Here is a 22,771-nt window from a genome sequence, read left to right as displayed (position 1 = left end):
CGTAACAAACCAGGTGCCCTCTCCCCAGAGACTCGCAGGTGCCCTGTGCGGAGGATGGGCTCCGTGCCCCGTACTCACATCGCGGAAGATGCGCAGCCCCGCTCCCCGCTCCGCCGCCATCCGCCCGCCTCAGCCGCCGCCGCGCCCGCAGAGCCGGCCCGGGGCCGGGCCCGGGGTCCCCGCGGGGGCCGAGCCCGCCCCGCCTGGCCCCGGGAACCCGCCCAGCAAGGGCAGGGGCAGAGTCGGCCGCGGCTGCTGCTCCCGGTGCCCGGCGGGGGCACACAGCCTGTGGCATCCTTGGGGCGTGCTCTGGCGACACTCGCTGTGTCTCCATGAAGGAAACTTGGGTCTGGCGGTCTGTCAGGCCGCGTTTGCACCGTCGTTTTGGCTGCCTCCCGCTTCAGCACAGTCACTTTTAGGAGCTATTTCTCGGGAAAGCCACGAGAGCCCGTTCCGAAGATGAAGTCCCGGCAGTGCAGGGGGGTGGCGGGGCGGCTCTGGGCTTCCACACTGCGCTGCGGGCCCGCCAGCAGCTGTACTCTGCAAAAGGGCTTGATAACAAGATGATGCTTGAATACAATACGTCCCTCAAAGGGGCCCGGCCAAAAATCGGGGGCTGCAGGGACGTGGAGCGCTGGTGCTCCTGCAAGGAAACAAGCGGGGAGCAGCGGGATGGGGCAGGAGCGGGCTCGGCGGGGTGAGGGCCGGAGAGGAAGAGGGAGCCGGGTCAGGGGGAGGAAAGCAGCTCCGAGGGAAGCTCCCCCCGGGATGAGGAAGGAGAGGAAGAGGGAGCCGGGTCAGGGGGAGGAAAGCAGCTCCGAGGGGAGCTCCCTCCGGGATGAGGAAGGAGAGGAAGAGGGAGCCGGGTCAGGGAGAGGACAGCAGCTCCGAGGAGAGCTCCCCCCGGGGTGAGGAAGGAGAGGAAGAGGGAGCCGGGCTAGGGAGAGGACAGCAGCTCCGAGGGGAGCTCCCTCCGGGGTGAGGAAGGAGAGGAAGAGGGAGCCGGGTCAGGGGGAGGAAAGCAGCTCCGAGGGAAGCTCCCCCCGCTCCCACCACACGCCAGGAGCAGACGGCACTGCAATTTGACATCCTGTGTTATAACAGTGTGATAGATTACATACTACAGTTAGTGATTACTGTGTATGATACTGTGCTTCTTGACAAATACTAGAGCGAAGTTTTTGTTTTAAAACACTTTCGTGGATGAAGAGCCTCATCTGTGGTGTGACTTGAAAGTTTCTGCTTCTCTGACGTCCCTTTGCACATTTCAGAAGAAAACCTGAGAGATGGAAGAGAGAACTGTCCAACTGGAAAGACAAGGCATTTCACAGGGTAAGCAATTTTTATCTCAATTCATAAAGATGGCTTTAAAAAAGAGACGGAAAGATCATCTCAGGCTATTTTTGCTTTTTAATAATACTGAAAGGCTTTTATTTAATCTGAGTTTTATGATGGAAATATGGGAATATATTTTTTTCCAGAGAGAGGAAAAAGAAAAAATTCCAAAGGTAGTCTCAAGAGCCAGGAGGGTGAGTAGAAATAAAAACAAATTTCTTTAGACTATAGAGGCTTGGTTTTGTTAACTTTTATAGCAACAACATTAATAATTTACATATTTAACTTTTTTGACTAATTTCTATCTTGGTATAAAAAGACCTTTGATGAAGACCCAGTATCTTTCCTTTTTGATTAGCCTTAACCTTCACCAAGAATATTTTCTTTGTCTAGAGAAATCTTCTTTCAAAATTGTAAGAAAAAATATTGTGCCATCTTGATATTTTTAGGGTAAAAAAATTAAAGCATAAGAATTAAAAATGTCTCACAGGACTTCTATTATATGAGAAAGTTGTGAGTAGAGTATATGTGGAACTTACTGATGATAGTTTTTATACTGCTTTGAAATTACCTGAAGCAATATCCCAATTTTAACTCCACAAGCAGAACCAGAGATCTGAAGTTTCATATTCATCCAATGATGTCCCTATGTCTCTGAGCAAGAAGACATGAGGAGCTGTGTGGTGCCCTGTGATGTGGGAGTACAGGTACTGCCTCACTGGGAGGATGATGGCTTTGTGACCTGCCCAGGTGAGGTTAGCAAAGGTCAGCACTCAGTGCCGTGCTCCCCTCTGCAGCCACAGACCTGTGCTGCTCACCATCTTTTGCAAGAAAGAAAACGTCTTCCATGTGTGTCTGAGGATAAAACCTAAAAGAGCCTGTTTTTTTTCTTGCTGTGTGTCAAATCATTAAACTCTTATTTAGAAACCAGGTACCTAACCAGCATCCTTGCTCATGTGAAATTAATTGGTCAGCCAGTGTCTAATGATTTTGCCCTTTAATCTGGGAAAAACAAACAAAGCTGGCAGCAAGAGCTACCTTCCACTTACTCTGCAGTGGACTGTGATGTGCAACAGTCATCGGTGCTGAGAGAGGTAAACAGCAAACTTCCTTTTTACTGAGGAAATGCAAGCTGTCCAAGTGTCTAATTGAGTTACTAAACCACTCCATCTTCCACACTCTATGTGTGTGGCCTCAAACTGACAGGAAAAACACTGTGTAATGCTTATGTCAAAATATAACCTTTCCAGCAGAAGAACAGTACTATTTGCACTTGGCTAAGGGAATGGATCTGCTGTATGATTTTTTTCCTCATTACAGGAGCTGACTGGTACGTATGCAAAGGGCTGAGTCAGTATTTTACACAGTCTCCCTTCAGCTTTCAACACCTCTTGTTTTCTTGTGGTTTGACCATCTGGTCTGGTGCTCTGCAGGCCAACCCCAAACCAGCCTCTGGTTTGGGCACTCAAATGCTGCCCCTGTAGTTTCTCCCTCATAACTTTTCTTGGTCATAAAGTAAAAACAGAGAAAATTCAGATTCAGTATGTTTGTTGCCATGGCTTGTGGGCAGAAACAGAGGAAGCAAGAGGCCACCTTCTTTTCCTTCCTTTTGTGTCTCCCACAAGGACTAATCTGACCCAAGGGAGAACCCAGTATCTTTACAGCTCGATGTCCCTAGGAATTGGACTCCAATGATGAAAAAAGTCCTCCTCTATAACACATGGTAACTGTGCCAGTGACAGCAAGGGTGGATGTACAAAATCCCAGGAGTGTTAGTGTGCCTGGAAAACCATTAGGTCAGCCACCTATACAGGAGTGTGTGGCTAGGTATAGTTCATCAGATGAAAATCACCTCAAGGTTCCCAGCTCTGGGAGTTCACTTTACCCTCATTGTGATCCTTCCCAAGGCCTGAGTCTGCTCCCATGGCTTTCCTGCCCTTCCTCCTTCCCCTCTGGTGTGATTTTAGGACACAAAATAGAAAGACACAGACACTGGATTCTCCAAGGTAAAAAAGAGGGAAGTTTAATTCTGATTCTAACATTTATAGATTTCTAAAAGTGATAGTGGATTGGAGGGTGAAAGTGCCACCTCTCCAATGACACTGGTCAAATTTCTCCTCCTTCAGAAAAGAATGCAAAACAATTAATAATTTACATAAAATCCATAAGAAAGTTCATAACAAAAATATAAACATCAGAAGGCTTAAAAGAACTCAAAAAAACTAAGCAACACTCTGGTGCCATGTCCACTTGGTGGTGGAAAGGAAAACCAGACAAAGGCAGTACTGGAGCCACAGGGCAGAGCCATGGCAAGCCACTGCAGACAACAGGGATGAACAGCTGCAGGTGAGCCTGAATGCAGTCTGCATGGATTGGAGCTCCTTCCTAAACCACCAGAAGAATAAATAATGTAAATCCGTTGTGAGAACCTGATATGTTAGAGGTTAATGACTCAAAACATTGGCCATTTGTGGAGACAGCAGGGTGCTTTACTGAGGCAGGATTTGCACCCCCTGGCCAAGGGGGAGGAGGGTGGGTAAAGGGGCACCCAGCAGCAGCTATGGCTCATATTGAGAAAAAGTCTGCTGTGAGGCTGGATGGATAAGGCAGATATTCACTCATCAGATCTAAGAAAAAGAATTAAGTAGAGCTTCAAAGCATAAGGGTCAGAAGTAAAGTGAAAAATTTGTACTTTTATTCTTTGAATTTGCAGCATTCCCACAAAAAAAAAAAAAAAGGTAGAAGAAAACTACTATTGTTAGTCTGCAGCTAAAATTATTTCATAATGTCCGTTTTCTGGCCAGAACAGGGTTAATTTTTTTGCAGCAGCTGGGAGGGGACATGGCTAGGGCACTGAGGTTATTCTGAACCATCTCATGTCATTGCTGGGGGCAGGGGAAAATGACACTTGCTCAGGGAGAAGGGATTCCTTCCAATCCAGAAAACACAGTGTTTTCTATTATTGGATTTTTTTTTCCCCAATGTGAGTAATTTCTTTTCTTATAACCTCTGTCATTAGTATTGTTGCTGTTACTGCTCATTTTCTTATTTCTTTTTCCAGTAAATTGTTCTTACCGTAACCCATGATCTTTGCCTTTTGTGCCTCCAATTCTCAATGCCATCCCAGTGAATCGGGAAGGGAGGAAGGGCAAAGGGGAGTGGGTGTGTGGCTTTGGAGAGTCTTGGAGGGGACAGTGAATTGGAAGTACTGTTTCTGAACCATGACAGATATTAATCCAAACCCAAAGAAGTTCAGTTCACAGTACCTGTGCCTGTCAGGCTCAGGTATAAGCAGTCCATACATCCCTGTTCCTCCTAAGAGGGGGAATCATAAGGTTATTTGTATTGCAAAGCTTTAGTCACTCATTGTTTATCAAGCCTGGAAGAATACTTTCCCACATAGTTCAAGACGGGAATGAAGTTCCCACAAAGAGTTAATTCCAGTCTTAAGGATTCTGGTCTTTAAGAGCTCAGAAGGAGCTCCTGACTACAGAGTATTTTAGGAATCTGTTTAATTTATTCAAAGTTTTGAGGCTAGTTGGAGTGTGTAAATAACTACAGTTTCTTCCATGTGGATGTGCCCTCCTGCCAAATGGCAACCTATATATAACATATTTTGTTACTGTGGCTGTCACTGAGAAAAATGCCAAAAGCCTTGTGCCTCACTCCTGGGCCAGAAATGAGCACATATACACTTACAATAGACAGTACAGCAATCTGGGAGAGTGTCTGGGACCTGTGACATGGAGTCATAGTTTTAACTTCAGCAAAACCTCCGTGCCTGAGCTCTGCTTTACGTGCCCAGATATTTTACTACATGTAGGCCACTGTCCTTCCTGTTCAAGCGGGATTTAATTAAATGAATCCAGTAAAAAGATCATGGATCTGATAAGATTGTCTCAAACTCATTTCTGTAGTTGGATTTGAGATTTTTTTTTAAAGAAAAACTGTATTACTCCAATGGTTTTTTGAACTGAAGAATTTTCTCCCTACCTTTCCCAGGTTAATCCTCAGATATATATCTCCCATGAAACAGTACCTCATGTGATGATTCCAGCTCTTTCCTTTGCTTTTCAGTTTGAAAATCCCTGTCAGTTATTGAAATTCTGCTGTCTGAAATGCCCTTCTGGCTTACACCAATTCAGTGATTTCATCTCTTGCAGCCATGCTGACAGCTCAGAATATGTAGGCAGAACCCCCTCCCCAGCTGGGCAGTGCTCAAAGCCTAGTGGAACATCTCCTGCTACTTTTTACCTCAAGGAAAGCAAAGGGATCTTCAAGGCCTTTTTGACTGATATTTCAATCATATCGCTACAACTGTAGATGAGACTCTGTTTTGCTTCCAGTGGATCTTTGGGGGGAACTGAATTCTTGCAGAATGAGCAAACACGTCACCATCTATTTTAAAAAAAAAGTCTATAGCAATTTATATTGCCAGAGAATTCAGTGCCAAGTACTGTCTGCTCTCCAGCTGTTATCATGATCAGTCCTAAGCTAAGGAGAATAATGCAAATAAATGTAAAAAAAAAAGAAGGGAGAGAAGTGATTTTATCTGTCCTTGATTTAAACAATAATTAATACAATTAATAGTTAAATATTTAATATAAGAATTAATAGATGTCTACTTGAAATAAAGAATCACTTCTGCTATTTTACAGAACCAAAAGCCTTAATCCAAACAGAGCATATATTTGGAAAAATTTCTATCCAAATGCAACTCTGTATAAGAAACAACTGTATAAGAAATAATTTCTGGGTATGGATGTTGAAATTTTGGCTTGCTTCTGAACATTGTGCTTATTTGGAGATATTCTACCTAAAATACTCCCAGAGAATTTCTACTTACAGATGGGATTTGAGATTGAGTGTAACAGTAAGTGATTTGGACAGACATATCCCACTAATCCCATTATTCTGGTGCCAGACTTGTCCTTGTTCAATGCCCCAGTGCTAGCCCAACCCAAAGACAACTAGGTTAATTCCTGGCCATATTCTGTAGGGTCCTAGACAAAGAATTTAGTAGCACTGGTACACCTAGGAGTCCCTGGATCCACAAATTATCTGCAAACAGAGAGTGCACCCTGTCCCATCATCTTGTCATTAATGAAGATGTTATGCAGTACTGGTCCCAGTATCAGTCCCTGTGCTGTTCCACCTCAGTGACTGGCCTCCAACTGGACTGGAGAGACTAAAGGGCTGTGACTCTTCAGCCTGGAGAAGACATTTACCTATAAAGTGCATTTACCAATAAAGACAGGGGCATGAAAACAAAACTCTACAGATACGCATATGATTTCAGAATATGGTCACTCCCTGCAACACAAACAGGGAACTATAAACAACATTTTAGGGTGGGTATTCTCTACAAAAGCCAAAACACAATCATCAAAGGATGCGATAAACCACAGGGACATTGTAGGTGTTTCACTGTGAGACGTTTTTTTAACTTTCAGAAACTGATTGTACAAATCACTTACTTCTAGGATATTCCTTATAAATATTATCCCAGGCATAGCAAGAACAGTCATAGGCATTTCCCAGTTACTTACATAAGGAAGGCTATCAAACCAAATAAAAATCGTTAATTAAAGTTTCAGATCTTAAAAAAACCACAGGCTTCTGTGAGTCTCCTCATTGTACAAGTCAGAGAACAGTTCAATGTAGCAAATTTAGAAAAGCCAGTTTTTTTATTTGAAGGCTAATCAGGAATTCTGATTTACTACAGAACTGAATAATAAATTTTCCTTCTTTTTTGATATAGATTAGATGACTAGATCTAGATATTTCTGGAGCACACACACACACATACATATGTATATATATATATATATATATGTGTGTGTGTGTGTGTGTGTGTGTATATATATCTATCTCAGGATTTAGAGGACTTTATGCTTACAGTTCCATTATTCTGCCATAAAGGGACCTCCCAAAATCCCTGAAATTTGTGAAAACTATTGACAAACATGGCAGCACATAGATTGAAAGTAAATATATTTATGGCAGATGTTCCTAGAAATCTTAACCATGGAATATCAGTCTGTTATGCTTGATGCTTAACAGCTTCAAGACAAATAGCAAAACTGACTGGTGAATAACATAAATCACATAATTTTTGTTTAAAAGACAGACATGTAATGAAATTCCTCCTCCCTGCGTAGTTTTTGATATACGTCTGCTTCTCTTTACCTCAAATAATGTCCTCAGTAATTAAGGGATAATGAAAGCAAATATCCTGGAGACAGTACTCCTGTACTGTACAGTCTCTTGTGACATGTCTTCAGAGCGGTGAATCTGAAACCTATAAATCCATATCACTAACTTTATTGTATCACAGAGTGCATTTATTGCCTTGTGATTGTGTCATAAAAAGGCTATTTTCAAAAGGTCATCTGTATGTGACATCTAATTAGGAATTGTTCTCAAACTCCTTTGCTATTCAAAAATTGAAAATGGTTGTAAATTGAATTGTCTGTAGGATAGACAGGCTTTGTTGGTATTAAAGAATTTTAAGAAAATTAAGCTTAAGAAAATAGATAATCAAAAGCCATTCTATCATGATTGTACCATTTTACTGAAAAGAATTTAAAATCACAAGATTCTGTTGGATCTCAAACAAAACTGATTACCTTGCTAAAAAGTAATTTCTGCTTTCAGTTATTTACTTCTAAATATCTAGACAGTTATTTACTGTAAATAAAAGATTTCAGCAGTGTTGTTGTTTATAGGCTCAGAGAACACTGTCCTTCATCTATAAATTAGAGTTTTTTAAATCAAAATAGGACATTTTTTTGCTCCACTCCAACTCCAAATTGATATTATACTCTATCTTAATTTTTATTTCTAGTCTGTTCATGCTGGGCTGCCTCATGCAGTTCTATATAGCTACTACATCTGTGCCATCTTGTGGTCTGCACAAAGCTTGTAATGATTTTTACTTTGGGAATTAATCAAAAGTGCAGCAGCTTGTCCTCAGCCAGAGCCAAGGGAGGATGGCTCAAATGGCACGCCCCTAAGCAGTGGTCCAACTGCTGTGCTAAGGAGAGGATGTTACACAGACAGACACATGCCCAAAACAGTGTTTCAGGTCTGCAGGCTACTGGTTGGCAGGAACAAAGGGCAAGGCATGTCAGGATGTCATTGTGGTAATGTCCAGAGGTCTTTTCATCTTCAAATTGTGCTAATTTCCTACACAGAGTTTCAATAACTCATAGTAAATGTATACGTAAGATTTTTTATAAGATCCTTCATTTTCCAACACAGAGGATTTATAACCAACTCTCTGCCATTGCAAGTCAGCTTCAGCTGTGGATCTGAATGTTGGCTGAAGTTCTTTATTGTGGGCTTGCTGCTCTTCTTGCCAGTTTTTTCGTTCTTTGCTTTTAGGAACAGGAGCAGGTGAGTGCAAAAAGGGCCAGATAGGTATGATTCCAGTTTCACTTATGACCCCAGAGCCGAGGAATTGCTTGCTCTGATGTAGGACTGACCTTTTAATCCCAGCATTAATCCCATCATTACTGCTTTGAGAGCAGTCTCTCCCATTGAGATGAAGTGGTTTTACTGAACTGCCATGTAATTTGGTATCCCTTTGGCTTCTATATGTCCAGCTGCAAACAAGAACTGCCTTTTGACTATTCATATTTTCTTTTTCCTGCTGCAGGATGGTGGTGCTCCAGGTGGCCCTTCCATATTTTTAATAGCTGCTGTCCTAAAATTGCATATGCTTCTTTTTCCCTTTACTGAGAGACAACTCTGCTTCCTGCTAGTTATTCTCCCCACTATTTTCCAGACTAAACATATTCACGGCCAGGTTATTTCCATGTCTTGCTCTGTCAGCTAAAAGTCCTTCTCCTTCCCTGAGGTTTGGTCTTGATAGCTTTACAGAGGATAATTGTTTATTCTTTCAGCTTTGATTCTGCTGAGCTAATTAAGTTAAGCTTTTTTATGTTTCTCTCATTAAAAGAAGCTGTCAGCTCCCACATCATGTCTGCTTCTGTGCACTGGTACTCATTTGCTTCTCTTTTTCAAAGCAAGGGACAAGGGTTTTATGCCACCTTCCTTTATGCTCACCAGAAAAATGTCATTATATGTCCTGGCATCTTTGCTAAAATTAGTGCACAATCACAGAATGGGTCAGTTTGGAAGGGACCACAGTTGGTCACCTGGTCCAACCTCTCTGTTCAAGCAGGGTCATTCCAGAGCACATGGCACAGGATTGTGTCCACGTGGTTCTTGGATATCTCCAGTGAGGGAGACTCCACCACCTCTCTGGGCAATCTGTTCCAGAAAGGTCACCTGCACAGTATAGAATTTCTTCTTCATACTCAGGTGGAACTTCCTGTGTATTATTTTCTGCCTGTTGCTTCTTGTGCCCTTGCTTGGCACCACTGAGAAGAGCCTGGCTCCATCCTCTTGACACTCTCCCTTTAGATACTGATAGACATTGATGAGGTCCCCTCTCCATTGTCTCTTCTCAAGTCTGAACAAGCCCAATTCTCTCAGTCTTTCCTCATAAGTGAGGTGCTCCCATCCCCTCATCATCTTCATCCTCTGCTGGGCCTGCTCCAGGAGCTCAGACAATACTTTCTAGATACCTTTGTTTCTTTGAAAATAAATCCCTGGTTCATTGTCTCCTCAAATGATCCACTTGCAGTCTGCAACACAAATCTCATTGCAGGTCCAAGGGGCAGGATCTTACAACATATTTGATGAAAGATCATCACACTATTTTGACTCCATGCCCTAAAGTTCCCTAGATCCTCCTGAATGATATTGCAGCTTTCTTCTTTGTCACATCATGCCAATATCAATTAAATGTAAAAAAGTAGGGATGAAAGCTCTCTTTCTTTGTTTGTTGTTTGTTTCTGCTTAGCACAGGAACCTGTTTTCTTATTGAGATCACAGATGACCTGGCAGTGCTGTCAATTGGACTTGAATTCTTAATCTTGCCTAACAAGATTTTGTGGTGTTTGTGAAGCCCTGAAAACTCTTCTGAAAGTGTCCATGCTGAAGGGAAGTGGGAGGCATCCCCTTCCCTGCACTTGCTGGGTACTGAAGCCCTCCCTGGAGCATAAACTTGCAGCCCAGGAGAGGATTTGCCCTGGAGGAAGGAAGGGAACTGCCTTGTAACACTGGCTGAGTAATGCAGCTCGGGGTCCAGAGCAGCACTGCATTCCTTTGCTGTGCAGCCCTGGAGCACCTGGTAGGGAAATCCCTCGGGAACATATTGGGTTGAGGGAGGAGTAACAGTGTAAGTGCTGTTACAGAAAATGAGTAACCCACCCCAAACCCACAAGAATCTCTACTACTAACCCCCTTCCGGCATAGTAATTTTCTTTTCAACAAAATCAGTTTGTCTTCCGTCTTGTTCCAAACTTCATGCATTTTTCCATTTCTCTTGTGAGCTCCTTTGCCATTTATCTAGCAGATATGGTCCCAAGTGACAGCACATTAAATGTTTTCCTGGAGTTCAGATAGATGAGATCTGCATTTCCTATTCAGATCTCTCAGCACATCAAAGAAGCTTGCTCTGGCGTGATCTACCATTGGTAAACACAAGCTGCCTTTGATGTCACTTTCTATTAACTTCTGTGAGCCAAAATTATAAGAGATGTGCAGTGTTTCTAATCAGAAATCAGAGTTCCCACAAGTCTCATTTTTATTTTTATTTTTGTTCCCTTTGCAGTTATTTATACATTCATGAGTAGCAATGCAAGTGTAAATAAGTATACATATCATGTTCCTGAAAAGCGGGCGATTAACAGCTGAGATTGCTGAACTCCATTAATCTACAGATCAGGTGCAGCACAAGCTAGAGCCTTCAGAAGTGCTGCTTCTCTGGAGAAGTCAGGACAGGAATAGCTCATGCAAAGGGTCCAGAACTAGGGCTCCCCAGCTGGATGGCTTGGGCACAGCCATGGGCTGTCCTCTGGCCACGGGGGCAAATGCCCTGCACACTGTGGGCCTTGCTAAGGAGTCAGAACAGCACATGGCTCTAAGGTTTTTATTTTCAGTACCTGACTCTTGTCTTAACTTTCACGGATCTGCTATTTTTCTCTTCTCATCTGGTGCAATTTTGCTGTAAAAAGCATAGAAAATCCTAAAGGTTTTAACTTTTTAGCAAAATGACCCAGGCTGCAGGCATGCTCTTTGAATGTGCAGGTTTCCCCTTTGAACACAAATCTGCCAGGAGACAAACACTCCCCCTTCATTTTAAATTTTAGTTTTTACACTACAGCCTAATACTATATATCCAAAAGCTTTAGGTCATTTTCTTCAGTCTGTCTGAAGTGCTAAATCAGTGTATTTTCAGCAAACATTCCTTCTGATGGCTATAAACCAGAATTAGTTGAATAGAATAATAATATTTGAATAATCTTTCCAACTTTCCACATTAAAGTATTTGCTCAGAACTAAAAAAATAAACCAGAGGTGTTTGTGAATAATGATTTGACAGAAGTTTTAAAACATAAAAATTACATTGACAAATATTCTACCTTAACATGTAAAAGGGACAGAAAATATATGTTACTTTTTTTAGAAAACAGAGTTTGTATTATTTATATTTTGGAGAATAAACATGCTGCCTATATTAATTTTAACTCATTTTGAACTTATCACATTTAGAGAAAAATCAAAATTGTAATATGATGAAACAGCATGAAGGTGGTTTGAATAACATTCTTCAATAACATTCCTCTTTGTTTTATTTGCATTGTTGTTGCCAGTGACTTTCTGACATGGAACACTTCAGAAATTCTGAATCTTTTCTAACAAGTCATTAAGACAAGAGATTTAAAGCTGTGCAAAGCTAGTCTCCTATTTCCTGACATTCAGCAATTTTGTTTAGTCTTTAGAAAACTGCAGTGCATTGAAAGAGGTTTACCAGTCACATCTGGTCCCCATCTTATCTTCTTTCCCTCCATTTTGTATTTCAATTCCTAAAATTCAAAGGGTGTGAACAGGTTAAATGAGAGCAGCAGAAATAAAATGCATACATGTACAAACTCCATCTGCACAAAGAGCATTGCCCACACTAAGCCTTTCTCATGGATAAGAATTTGGGAATTAACAAGGGTTAGTAGTATTTGTTGTGTATTTGATTAAACCATGGAAGCTATTAACAGGATGATGACCAAAGATACCTCCTAATGGGCTATCAATTTCTGCAAGCCACAAATTAAAGCAGGGAAAGTGCTTACAGAGAGAGAGAGAGAGAGACACGGTCAGTGTTTGCAGAAGCTGGCACGGTCTGTTGAACACTCCTGTCTGCTGAATAGCACTCTGTGTTTAACTGCAGCATCTTTAATAACTCAAAGCTGTTAGCTCCCAATTCTGTTTCTTAAGGTAGAAAGTGATTTATTTTCAGAAGAAGTTACAAGGAGGAGCTTTAATTTTGATGAATACAAGATGAATATAAGGTGAAATCTTGTGGTGGATACAATGCATTAAAAAAATTAAAAATATGGCAGATTCAATAATTTCCCCATTTGTCTTTGATTTGTCAATATGATTATTCTTAGGCAATTCCAGTTTCTTGACTGAGCAAGGATATAACGTCTGAAACCTTTGTAGAGAGAAGAACGTTTGTGGAGATGCGTAGCAGATGTTTTTTTCCCCTTCTATTATTATTTTTGTAAATATTCACAGAAACCCAGCTGAGGTCTCTTTTATCTCTAAGAGACAAGATTGTCATAGCCCCAGGGTCTTGGTCCAGAGGAGTCTCTCCCTTCAGTTGCCTCTGCAGTCATGTTATTCCCATGCCAGCTTCCTTGCCACAGACCTTCTTGCTTTGCACTTTGCAAAGCACTGGGTGGTCCCTCCTGGTCCTGGCCATCCTGACTGCCTGCTCAGCAGGCATAAAAGGGGAACAGGAGTCTGCCTGGGAGGTGGCATGCACTAGAGGAAAATCAGTGCTGAGTTTAAGGATAGCTGGTGGATGAATTATATAAATTCTCCCTTTCTGTTTTGTAGCTCACACACAAACAGTGTGCAGTCTACTCCTAGCTTCCTGCACATGGCAATAGAGTGGGTATTTATGACAGTCCTTGACTCTCAACATAGCCTTAATTAACAGCTAAGATTTACCAGCCTTACTTGCTTTGTGTTACCAGCAATGAGAAGCAAGGCAGTTAAACAGTAAACAGAAGTATTTATCAGATGGATCTCCCTTGAAAAGGAAGCAAGTTATGTGTAAGACATGTCAAAGACACTAAAGCAGCCCTTAGGAATATTACCACAGCCCCCTGCAGGCTGGGAATAACTCCTCAGCCAACTCTGGACTATCTGGAGTAGGGGCAAAGGTACATCTGCAGAAGACCAAGGACCTAGAGAGGCTGTAGCCAGATCTGGCTTGTCTCACTGATCTGGTGAGATTCCTAGCTGCACAGACTGTGTGCATCCTCTTCTTCTCCCAAATGGGCAATATCTGCTACACAGGTGACATCTGCCCAGAACGTGCTGGTCTCCTCATTATAACCCCAGGGCACCTCAGACCCTGCTGCTTCTTGTGCTGTCATTCAGGGGAAAGCCACACTGCCTGCCGTGTGCACACTGTCTAATTACATCTCCTTGCCAAAGGTCAGATTTTCATATGTGTGCTCAGTAATAAAAGTCTGCTAATCTCTGGCAAAGAAGCTTTGATTCTCGTATTGGTATTTGTTTTACATTTTTACCCCCGTCCTTCAGAACGTTTGTTGCTTTTAGAATCTACCAAAACCAGCCTGACAAATATTTGTCAATAGTTACCTCTGACAGTTTCCCACCCAGAAATCTTTTGCTTCAACTCACTTTGGCCCTGCTGTGTCCTGCCTGTCTTGCAAGCTGAGCATTATTTCTTAGTTCTTTTCTTTGTGTTCGTGAAAATGTGCTTCCAGCTAAAGCAAATCTCCATCCACTTCAATTGTAAAAGCAGGCAGGGAAATTACACAACAGGTCTGCAATGCGACTCCATCCTCCCTCTAATTCCCTATTAACCTCAAGAGAACCAATTAATTTTTTTACCATGCTTCAAGTACATCCATTCTTTGGAAAGCTTTCTCTTGTTAATTGAGATACTGTCTATGTATTTTTCAACTTCAGGCCTTACTGCTCCCTCCTAATTTTTTTAGATAAGCTTCTTTTCCTAATCTACCCATTTCACTCTGATCACCTCTTTAAAAGCAGAAGGGCCTCATTTAGTCAGCACTCACTTCCAATATGAAAAACTAGATTAAATCTGGGGTGTGCTTTACAGCATTTGGGCTGTAGGTTTATAGCATTTACCAGTATATTTTGGTATCAATATTTAACCCTTAGACAACCTCCCATCTTTAAATACACTGAGCTGTAATGTCTGTCTTGTAATACACTTTTGTACTGACAGATGGAGTAAAAGACTCATGCCTAGAAACTGTGGTAGTGGTGCAAGTGTGTCCAGCATTTGTACAATTGTGTCAGATGAACAGAGTATAGAAAACAAAGGATAAAATTTAAAAGGTAAGAGATTTTAAAAGGTAAGAAATTTACTTTAATTTCTCCTTTGGGAAATGAAGCTTCATTAAAAACTGAACTATCTGAAAAATGCACTGCTTGTCATGTAATTCTATGATGATAAGAATTGAAAAGCATTTTAACAATGTCGGTGTGATTAATTTGGACTCTTTTCAGAATAAATTGTTTCATGATTGAAACTCAAACCTCTTTACTAGTTAATTATCTTAAGGGAATGCATTTCAAATTTCCTGAAACAGCATCTCCTCTAGAAACTATCTTCTAAGAAACTATAAAAAGTTGATTTTGTTATCATTCAGAATGAGCACAACTTTCAAGGAGTCAGAACTTCCCTACAAATTCTAATTGAAATAATGTTACAACAAAAGTAATTTGAGTCTCAGTGGATATGATAGGAAAATTTAGAAATTAATTCCAAGGATTATGAATTAGTACCTACATGCTCCCATCACTTCTGCACATGTAAAATTTTGTGGGAAAGGTAGTGCTATGTTTTGTCTTTCTAGAAGAAAAGCCAAGTGTTCTTGATCTCTCTCTCTTGCTGATGTCATAATACTGATGTCAGTCTACATCTATATTATTGTAAATGCTGACCGAACCTGACTGTGTTGCCATATGTTTAATGCTGGTGACCTTCAGGCCACCTCACAGAAATGTGCTGGTGTAAAATGCTAAATATGTATACCACTGGAATACATTACTAGGACACACATCAGAGCTAGGTAGTTCATTATTAATCTTACAACCCTACTAGTCACTTCTGTCATGTATATTGCCACCAGTCAAAACTTCTGCACCTGGAAATCTGCTGATTCTGGAAACTTTAGTCATAGGTCATGGGACAGAGTAAAACACTGGCTAGTTCTGCTGCCTATACAGTTTTAACAAATGAGGTTAAAGCTTTGCTTTGTTTCCAAAATAAGCAAATTCAAGAAAACCTATAGAGAAGAAGGGTATGATTAGTTGCTGATGATACTTGCACAAATTTCAGTTGTGTTAGCACATCTCCATTTACACTACAGCCACAGGTTTAGACAATTACCTTTTAATTATCAAGATGGTAACTTTATTTATTATCACTATATATCAAATAACAGTATTAGTGGGAACTGAGTTCTCCTTCTTATTGGAGATTTTCTCTCTCTTTAACTCAGTGATCCTTTCCTTCTGCTCATTTTGCTAAGAATGTAAGTCACATGAGGAAACAACAGTATAATGGAGAGTATTGCCTATGAAATTTTCCCGAGCCAGCCAAATTATTTGGCAGCTGTACTGGTTTCAGTCAGACTTATAGGTCTAAATGCAAGTATTTGCTTTGGTTTTGTATTTCAGAAATAGCAATCATAGATATCTTTGGTGCTTATGAAGTGGGTTCTGCAAATAAACTCTTTCTTCTCCTTTCCTCTTTTTCATTCCCTTTTCCTTTTCCCAGGTTCCACTGACAAGAACCATTGTTCTTGTCAAGAACCATTCCATTTTTCAAGAACCATTTGATTTTTCTAACTAGAAGATACTAGAAGATTAATCTAACTAGTACTCATTAACAGCTCCATCTTTACCTTGAAGGATGAAAGTGGTTCTTGATTGGGTAAGGAAGTGAATATGAAGAAAGATCATTGCATACAGAAGACAGGGTCTGAGGTTGGAACTGGGAGGACCTCTACACCCAGGTACAGAAATGGCTGCATATGCTGGTTTGGAAAAGTTAGCTTCCAAACTAGAGGGATGGGATTTCAATTCATCAGCAAAACCCCTTGGAGTTAAATCACTGCATTTTTGAAATACTGAAAATCAGCAGAGGATGAGTTTGGCAGCTGTAGAAACTCAAAAGAAAAGAACAAAAGAATTTATACTTTCTTGTTGTACAGACAATTTTGCCATCAAAGCAGGCAAGAGATTTTTATTCCTCTCTTCCCTTTGCTTTTATGTGTATCTTGCAGGAACTACAGTTTATAGTCTCTCAAACTGTCCATCAAAACTGAAAAAAACCCCCATGGATTGGATGGCTTAGCAGAGGTTCTGAAAAAAACATCAGTGGAAAGGAATTTGATGCACATTTGTTGGCATAGCAGTGAATATGAGCAGAACTACGCATAGAAATATCTTCTGTGAGCAGGGAAACAGCATTAAGACACTCTGTTTCCCTTAGGACTTCATACTTACTCGGGGGCAAAATTACAGAAGTATTCATTTTCTCCCTTGCTAAGGATATGACCAGGGTGCAGCAATCCTCACCTTGTGGCACTCATGTGAGACATGTTCTTCCCATCATTTCTGACTGAGCAGCTCCTGAATTCTCTCATGTTTGTGGGCCCAAAATTCTGATCTCTTGTAGGCTTCAGGTGTACTTAGAAATTATAACCACATTATAAATACATTCTGAGTATTCAGAGTATTTCTCAATAGAGAAAAGCCTACTCTTTTCTCTTTTTCTCCATGGCTTCCCTTTCCAATGCCCTCCAGCAGAAAGAATAAAGCTTAATAATTTATTTTTGGCAAGCAGCAAAAGGAACATTCCAGGTGCTGAATAACCTGAACTAATCAGATTATTTTAAATATAAATAGCAAGAGAATCTAGATAAAACACAAGCACTTCTTTTATTGGACAGCTGTATTTGCACTGCTCTTTCTCTTAGGCTTTCCAGCTCTAAGGATTCCTATTGCCTTTTCCTTCAGTCCCTGGTCCTCAAGCTGGCTGTATAAAGCTATACAGGCTATACAAAGCTATAAATTTGCTAAATTATGTCTACTTAGAGTGGCTAAACTTGCTAAGAAGTATCTGGAAAAGGGCAAAAAGTTTTCATCAAGGTCTCACTCGTGGCTATGTCTGCACACCATGGCCAAAATCTCTCTGGGTAATGCAATTAGAGTTGCTAATTCCTGAGGGCTTCCCAAGAGGGAACCTGGCCTAATTCAGGAACTGATGGAGCTCCACCTGCAGAGCCAAGTGGGAGGGAGTCTCACCTGCTGCAGTGTGTGCACCCATCCAACTCCCTGCCTGAAACCGGCACAGAGCTGGTCACATGCAGGGTACTGTAACCTGTGCAATTTGCACTTCTTTCTCTGGAGTTACTTGCATTTTCCTTCTCCTGTGCTAAGGGAAATCACAATGGATATCTTTTCAGTCTCAGAAGAGACTCCCACTTGCACGTTGCTGGGCTGTGGGAGTTCCATAAAGGATTAGTATTTGACAGGATCTTGGGCTCATATTGTATACAATACAGATAAAACCAACAGTTTATTACAAAGGGCAAAGATTAATAACATGCTCTCTAGGAAAATCTGATTGTCATGCTGGTATTCTGAACATGAGATAACGACAGACAATATACATTATTGTGGGGTCATGATGGCCCTAAGCAGATTAGTTTCACTCTGAATTTCTCCTAAAAATACATGGCATCTTTAGATTGTCTGGCTTGTACCATTTTTAAAGGAGCCTTACTGCATGCTGAGGAGAGCTGCCAAAGAGATGGCCTTCAAATATATCTTTTGATTTTTGTCCAGTTGCTAAACAAATGTTTTTCCAGAAGCTGGCCCATGTTGGCTGCCTAATAAATTCTCAGGAAGTAAAAAAAGAAGAAGAAATTTCTGTTTTATTTTTAACCCTTCTCATTCCTTAATTAAAATCTTAATGATGATACATTCCTTTTTTTTTTTTTTTTAATTATTATTTTTTTGGTTATCTAGGCTGAAAAGTGATGTCTGAAGTAAGAAGCAGGAATAATCCCTTTGTGGCAGCTCCCCTGTCCTGAAGCTGCATAAGCAGTACAGGCTCTCTTGCACATAGTAATTTTGGTCTCCTCTGCACTTAAACAGGATTGTTGAGTTCAGTTCAGAAGCCTGATGAGATTATTTCCTTTATAGGGAGTTCTTCTGTCTTAAAGTCACATTCATTCCTTTAATTTAGAATTGTGTTGCTGTAGAAATGTATGAAATAAAAGATAACCACTGTGGTAGCAACTCTAGCCATGCTAGTACAATGTATGTTTAAATTTAATTCTATAAAAGATGAAAACGGAGGATCATGTTTAGGTGATAATCTGTATCTTAAAGGAGAGGACTTAATGCTGTACTGCCCATATATGTCAACAATGAGGAAGAGCCAGAAAATTTACCCATATCCTGAGTTCCCCTAAAACCAAAGGTCTGTTAGAGACAGGCTGCTTGGCTTCCCTCAGTGTGGCTTTCTTCTTATGCTCACCCTCTCCTCTCCTCTCCTCTCCTCTCCTCTCCTCTCCTCTCCTCTCCTCTCCTCTCCTCTCCTCTCCTCTCCTCTCCTCTCCTCTCCTCTCCTCTCCTCTCCTCTCCTCTCCTCTCCTCTCCTCTCCTCTCCTCTCCTCTCCTCTCCTCTCCTCTCCTCTCCTCTCCTCTCCTCTCCTCTCCTCTCCTCTCCTCTCCATTCCCTTGCTGGGTAGTTTGCCCCCCCAGTTGACCAATTTTTCCTTCTTTTGCCCTCATGGTAAAGCAGAGACACTTTTGCAGACTAGAGAGTGGAGATCTCTTGCAGATCTGTGTGCTGCATCCGCGAGTATTCACACCGGCAGAGCAATTCCATCGCTCTCCCCCAGGACAGCAGGCACAGCAGACCTTGTCGCCTGTCACCACACTGATCATTTCCCCCTGTTGTGTTGCTTTGAAATCACAGCTTCCCTCTTCAACTCTGCTTCCAAACCACAGAGACTGTTACAGTCTGTGGGAGGGCAGGAAACATGGGGAAATATTCTGGGGCTTTTTACGTGCACTTTGCTGTGAACTAAGCGCTGGCATGAAGAGAGTTCATCATCCACTCAGGTGTGCTATACATCCACCACCAGCCACAGGTGACCTAGTGTAGACTCAGCAAACTACTTCAAACCACCTGGTTTTATGTTAAAAAAAGGAAATACAGGCTACATATGTGAATCTACTTTTTTAGGAGTTCTGTGTGAACTGTGAATCCCACAGCTGTTTCCAGGGGTGGCAAGCACAGCCTTTTCACATTCCCAAAGAAAGGAGAGCTTCCTGTGCTCTGAAAATAACCTCATCAAAATTGTGCACATCAAAGCATATCATAAAGATTTTGGGTGCTTTTGTTAAAAAAAAAAGAAAAAAAAAAGGAAAAATAGAGCACTCCTCCTTAAAGCTCTCCTTTTGCTGAAGCTTCTCTCTCCTGTGTGCTTCCTTGGGACTTGTCATTATTTCCCACCATCAATCAATCATACTCCCCAGTGAATCAGCTCATCCACTCATCTTCACCTCCCTGCAATTTCCCAACGAGGCTAGAAACAGCAAATTGCTGTAATGTTAAGTAATAAACCCCAACCTTTTTATGGCTTGGCTATTGCTTGTTTTTCTCTAGTGGATACCAATAAAATAGAAAGAGCTCCCTTGAGCAGCACATCTGAGAGGCTGGAATGCTTTTAAGTGTGACAGGTTAGAAGAGGTCTTTAGAGACAATCTCTGGTACTCTCTAAAATTAACTCCTTGGGGAAATCCTAAATAATTCTTCATTATTAGAAACATTGTAATTGGATGCAGCAGAGTTACAACTACTTTGTCACCTCTGTTGTTGAAGCAGCCTTCTGTTACGCTGAAGGCTAAGTAAGCCTGACTGCTTCTGTGTCTCCTATTCTGCACAGGCAAAATCTCTGGTGCCAAGTAGGATAATCTCTTCTATAGCTACTGTAATGCCCTATTGAATCAGATCAAGTTTTCAGCTATGTAACTACTTGTTGTATAGAATTCTATTAATCTCGCTCCTCCAGTTTGTTACCTGTTTAGAGAAATAATTCCTAATGATGGGACAATACCCTGAAGGAAGAGGCAGGGAGGGGAGACAGGTAACATGGCCCTTAACCTTCTCCTGGTCCATCCTTTTTTAGCCACTTCCAGCATGCACATGGATTCAGACACAGTGTGTGAAGCCCCACACACAACACAGTCCCCAGATCTAGGTAAGGGTTGGATCCGGTTCTGTGTTTGCTGTCCACTAATGACATTCTGTGATCATGATATATGTACTGAACCAGAAAATATACTGTGAGGAATGTGTAGCAGGGAAATGAGTAAGAAATGTATTCAAAGTAAAAATATATTCTGAATAAATTTTTCTGTATGTTGTCTGAAAGATACATGTTGCAAATAAAGTCTTCTGGGAACATGAAGAATATATATGGGAGAGAACATCATGGGCTTCCCAAAGGAAAATCCTGCCTGAGCAACTCAATTATCTTGAATAGACTCAATTTGTAATTTCTGAGATAAAGGAATAACAACAAAGATGGGAAAGGGCTGCTTAAACTTAAATAAGTAAAATGGTAATTAAAAATCAAGACAATAAAAAATAAATGCTTTGTGGATTCCAAATGTCAGTGCAATGAATTGTTCCTCAATTTGATGTGTCTTTGAAGTGTAAGTTTGCAAAAAGCTTCCTCATATCTCTTGGGAAGTGTCCTGGTTAAGGTCAATCCCTACTGTGATTGACTTTATCACTACAAACTAACTTTATCATCACTTGTCTTAATTCTGAAGCAATCTTCAAAGGTATTGCCTAAGAAATGTAATCTGCCTTCTGCCCAGCAAATTTTGGTCAAATGGACAAGTGGAGGAGTAGTTATCAATGAAGTAACATGAGGCATCTGAAGGGCTGAAAGTTTAAAGTGCATGACAACTTTTAAAGAAAGAGGCAACTAGGAAACAATAGGGTGAAACCATAAAGACTAAAGGTGTTACAGAGACCCAAGATACACAATCTTTGCTCTCAACAGAAACTCAACACCTCGCATGCAGTTTCCTTGCCAGTTTTCTGATTTCTTTAAGGAACTGCTTCATTAGAGAAGAAAGAAAGAAAGAAAGAAAGAAAGAAAGAAAGAAAGAAAGAAAGAAAGAAAGAAAGAAAGAAAGAAAGAAAGAAAGAACAATAGCTACTGCAAAACATATCAACCACAAAAACATGAAAACCGCAAATAACTTTAATGTTATAGATTCAAAGAAGAAAGATCTGATCCTTTTTTACATTTGCCAGCCTCTGTTAGCATATTAAACATGCATAAGTGAGAAAAATAGTTTGTATTTGTAACACAATTTTCCCTGGAATTAGCCAATTAAATTACATTGCTCATAGTTTAAGCCCATCTGGAAATTAGGCACCATGCAGCCGCTCACTCAAAGCCCCTTCTCACCCCCCAGTCCAGTGAAATGGGGAGGAGAATCAAAGTAAAACTTGCAGGTTGAAATAAGAACAGTTTAATAATCAAAACCAAAGTAAGACACAGTAATAATGGTAAATTGCAGTCATAATGACAATATAAAGGGAAGAACAAATTATGCACAATACAATATGAGCAATAAAATGCTCACCACCCACTGACTGATGCCAGATCCCCCTTCCTGAACTGGCCCCCCATTCTGTGTAACTCCCTCAGTTTATATACTGGGCATGATGCTCTGTGGAATATCCCTTTGGCCAGTTCAGATCACCTGGCTATGCTCCTTCCCGTTTGCTTTTGCATACCTCCTCTCTGGCAGAGCGTGAGACAAAAAAAACCCAAAAATCAGAAAATCCCAACCCAACCAACCAAAAAAACCCACCACAAACCAACCCTAACTGCCTCCCCCCCAAAAAAACCCACCAAACAAACAAACAAAAAACCACCAAACCTCAAACCAAAAACCCATTTAAAAAATCAAAGTCCTTGACTTGGATAAACACAATTTAGCAAGAACCAAAACATTAGTGTGTTATCAACACCATTCTCATTCCAAATACAAAACACAGCACTGTAACAGCTTCTGAAAAGAAATTAACTCTATCCCAGTTCAAACCAAGACAGTTACCTATACTGAACCGAGTCTTCACAGTTTGGGAGCTCTGCACATTTGATGTCAGTGCTCCTCAGGGCAGTACAGGTCCTTAGGGACAGCAGGTGCAGTTTGTCCATGGATTCAGATTAGAGGTAACTTA

At 41.0% G+C, this 22,771-nt stretch overlaps 1 protein-coding gene and 1 long non-coding RNA gene across 8 annotated transcripts in view; one reads left to right on the top strand and one right to left on the bottom strand.

Annotated features, from left to right (window-relative positions):
* Positions 1-433, bottom strand: part of NECAB1 (N-terminal EF-hand calcium binding protein 1) — a 53,135-nt gene extending 52,702 nt beyond the window's left edge. Inside the window, exon 1 of one of the 5 annotated variants that reach the window (XM_064391183.1) lies at positions 79-433. In XM_064391183.1, the coding sequence (XP_064247253.1) occupies positions 79-334 (256 nt within the window). In that variant the 5' untranslated portion in view covers positions 335-433. The remainder of the gene's footprint in view (positions 1-78) is intronic. The other 4 variants (XM_064391175.1, XM_064391191.1, XM_064391211.1 and 1 more) reach the window with 4 other exon arrangements.
* On the top strand, positions 298-18,794 carry LOC135281932 (uncharacterized). Of its 3 annotated transcripts, XR_010348345.1 has the most exons (5): positions 298-1,332; positions 1,482-1,529; positions 1,942-2,042; positions 14,699-14,811; positions 16,259-18,794. It is a non-coding gene; the product is annotated as an uncharacterized LOC135281932 (long non-coding RNA). The 3 variants fall into 3 exon arrangements; XR_010348343.1 differs by having other exon boundaries at positions 14,699-18,794; XR_010348341.1 differs by lacking the exon at positions 1,942-2,042 and having other exon boundaries at positions 14,699-18,794.
* Positions 18,795-22,771: the final 3,977 nt, after the last annotated feature.

This window comes from Passer domesticus, chromosome 1, assembly GCF_036417665.1.
Source record: "Passer domesticus isolate bPasDom1 chromosome 1, bPasDom1.hap1, whole genome shotgun sequence".
Classification (NCBI taxonomy): Eukaryota; Metazoa; Chordata; class Aves; order Passeriformes; family Passeridae; genus Passer; species Passer domesticus.
Note: the sequence above shows the minus strand (reverse complement) of the source record. Positions and strands in the feature narration are given on the sequence as shown.